At 41.0% G+C, this 1382-nt stretch overlaps 1 protein-coding gene across 4 annotated transcripts in view; it reads right to left on the bottom strand.

Moving 5' to 3' along the window:
- LOC107675732 (protein transport protein Sec16A-like) overlaps positions 1 to 1382 on the bottom strand; it is a 28093-nt gene that overhangs the window by 18001 nt on the left and 8710 nt on the right. For all 4 annotated transcript variants that reach the window (XM_016470147.1, XM_016470145.1, XM_016470143.1 and 1 more), the window contains one exon: positions 1138 to 1306. In XM_016470147.1, coding sequence (XP_016325633.1) covers positions 1138 to 1306 — 169 coding nt within the window. The remainder of the gene's footprint in view (positions 1 to 1137; positions 1307 to 1382) is intronic.

Below are 1382 nucleotides of genomic sequence, written 5' to 3'. Positions count from 1 at the left end.
AGCCGAATGGATTCGAAAACGGTAAAACTCAACTGTTTAACTCTAGGGGAGTTGGAAAATGAGCCTATTTTCAAAAATAGTGGAGTGTTCCTTTAAAATTATTAAAGCATCGATTTTACACTTAATGCACATGCATTAAAGAGATAGTTCACCCAAAAATTAAAATTAGCCCATGATTTACTCACCCTCAGGGCATCCTAGGCGTATCTGACATTCCTTTTTCAGACGAACACAATCACAGTTATATTTAAAATTGTCCTGGCTCTTCCAAGCTGTATAATGGCAGTGAATGGTGCCCCTGTTTCTGAAGCCTAAAACTGCATCCATCCATCATAAAACTACTCCACATGGCTCTGGATAAAGGCTAAAGGCCTTCTGAAGCGAAACGATGCATTAGTGTAAGAAAAATATAGATTTTTCAAAAACTGTAATCTCTAATCTCCAGCTTCTGGTCGCTCAAGCAGGCGCGTTCACGACAAGGTGTTCAAGCGTATGACGCAGACGAAGCGGAAGATGCAACGTAAGCTCCGGGGAGAACAAACAAATATGGCAGGTTTTGTAGTACTAGTTTGTGACAGGTGTTTTGTTTTGCTTTCTCCTCTGTGCTTCCGCATTCGTCACTCCCTCCACGGAGCTTCCGCTACGCCTACGTCATACGCTCAAACGTCTTTTCGTGAACGCACCTGCTTGAGCGACCGGAAGATGGAGATTACAGTTTATACATTTTTAAAAATCTATATTTTTCTCACACTAATGCATCGTTTAGCTTCAGAAGGCCTTTATTAACACCCCAGAGCCGTGTGGAGTAGTTTTATGATGGATGGATGCAGATTTTTAGGCTTCAAAAATAGGGGCATCATTCACTGCCATTATACAGCTTGGAAGAGCCAGGACAATTTTAAATATAAAATGTCAGATACGCCTAGGATGCCCTGAGGGTGAGTAAATCATGGGCTAATTTTAATTTTTGGGTGAACTATCTCTTTAATGCATGTGCATTAAGTGTAAAATCGATGCTTTAAGTCTAATCAGATTCAATGATCTATGCTAAGCTACAGCTAAAAGTGCTTTTAAAAGAAAATCCCAATGTTAAATGCAACATCATGGTGGACATTGGGCTTTATGTGTAATACTTACGCTGCTCTGGGGCAGTCCAGGTGTTGTCTGTAGAGTAAGAAATCTGACTGTAATCTGCAGTATCTGAAGGGTTAGGATACTGGCTGTAGGTGTAATCCGCTGGAAGAGTCGTCCCAGTGGTATCGTAGGTTGCACTGACCAAATCTGGTTGACTTCTATACACTTGACTCTGTATAAGGAAGAAATTTGTTACAGACAAAATACGATCTAAAAACACACACACACACACACACACACCACCCCAC

The sequence above is a fragment of the Sinocyclocheilus anshuiensis genome, unplaced genomic scaffold (assembly GCF_001515605.1).
Source record: "Sinocyclocheilus anshuiensis isolate Anshui unplaced genomic scaffold, SAMN03320099.WGS_v1.1 scaffold708, whole genome shotgun sequence".
Classification (NCBI taxonomy): domain Eukaryota; kingdom Metazoa; phylum Chordata; class Actinopteri; order Cypriniformes; family Cyprinidae; genus Sinocyclocheilus; species Sinocyclocheilus anshuiensis.
This window is presented reverse-complemented; position numbering and strand designations above follow the sequence as displayed.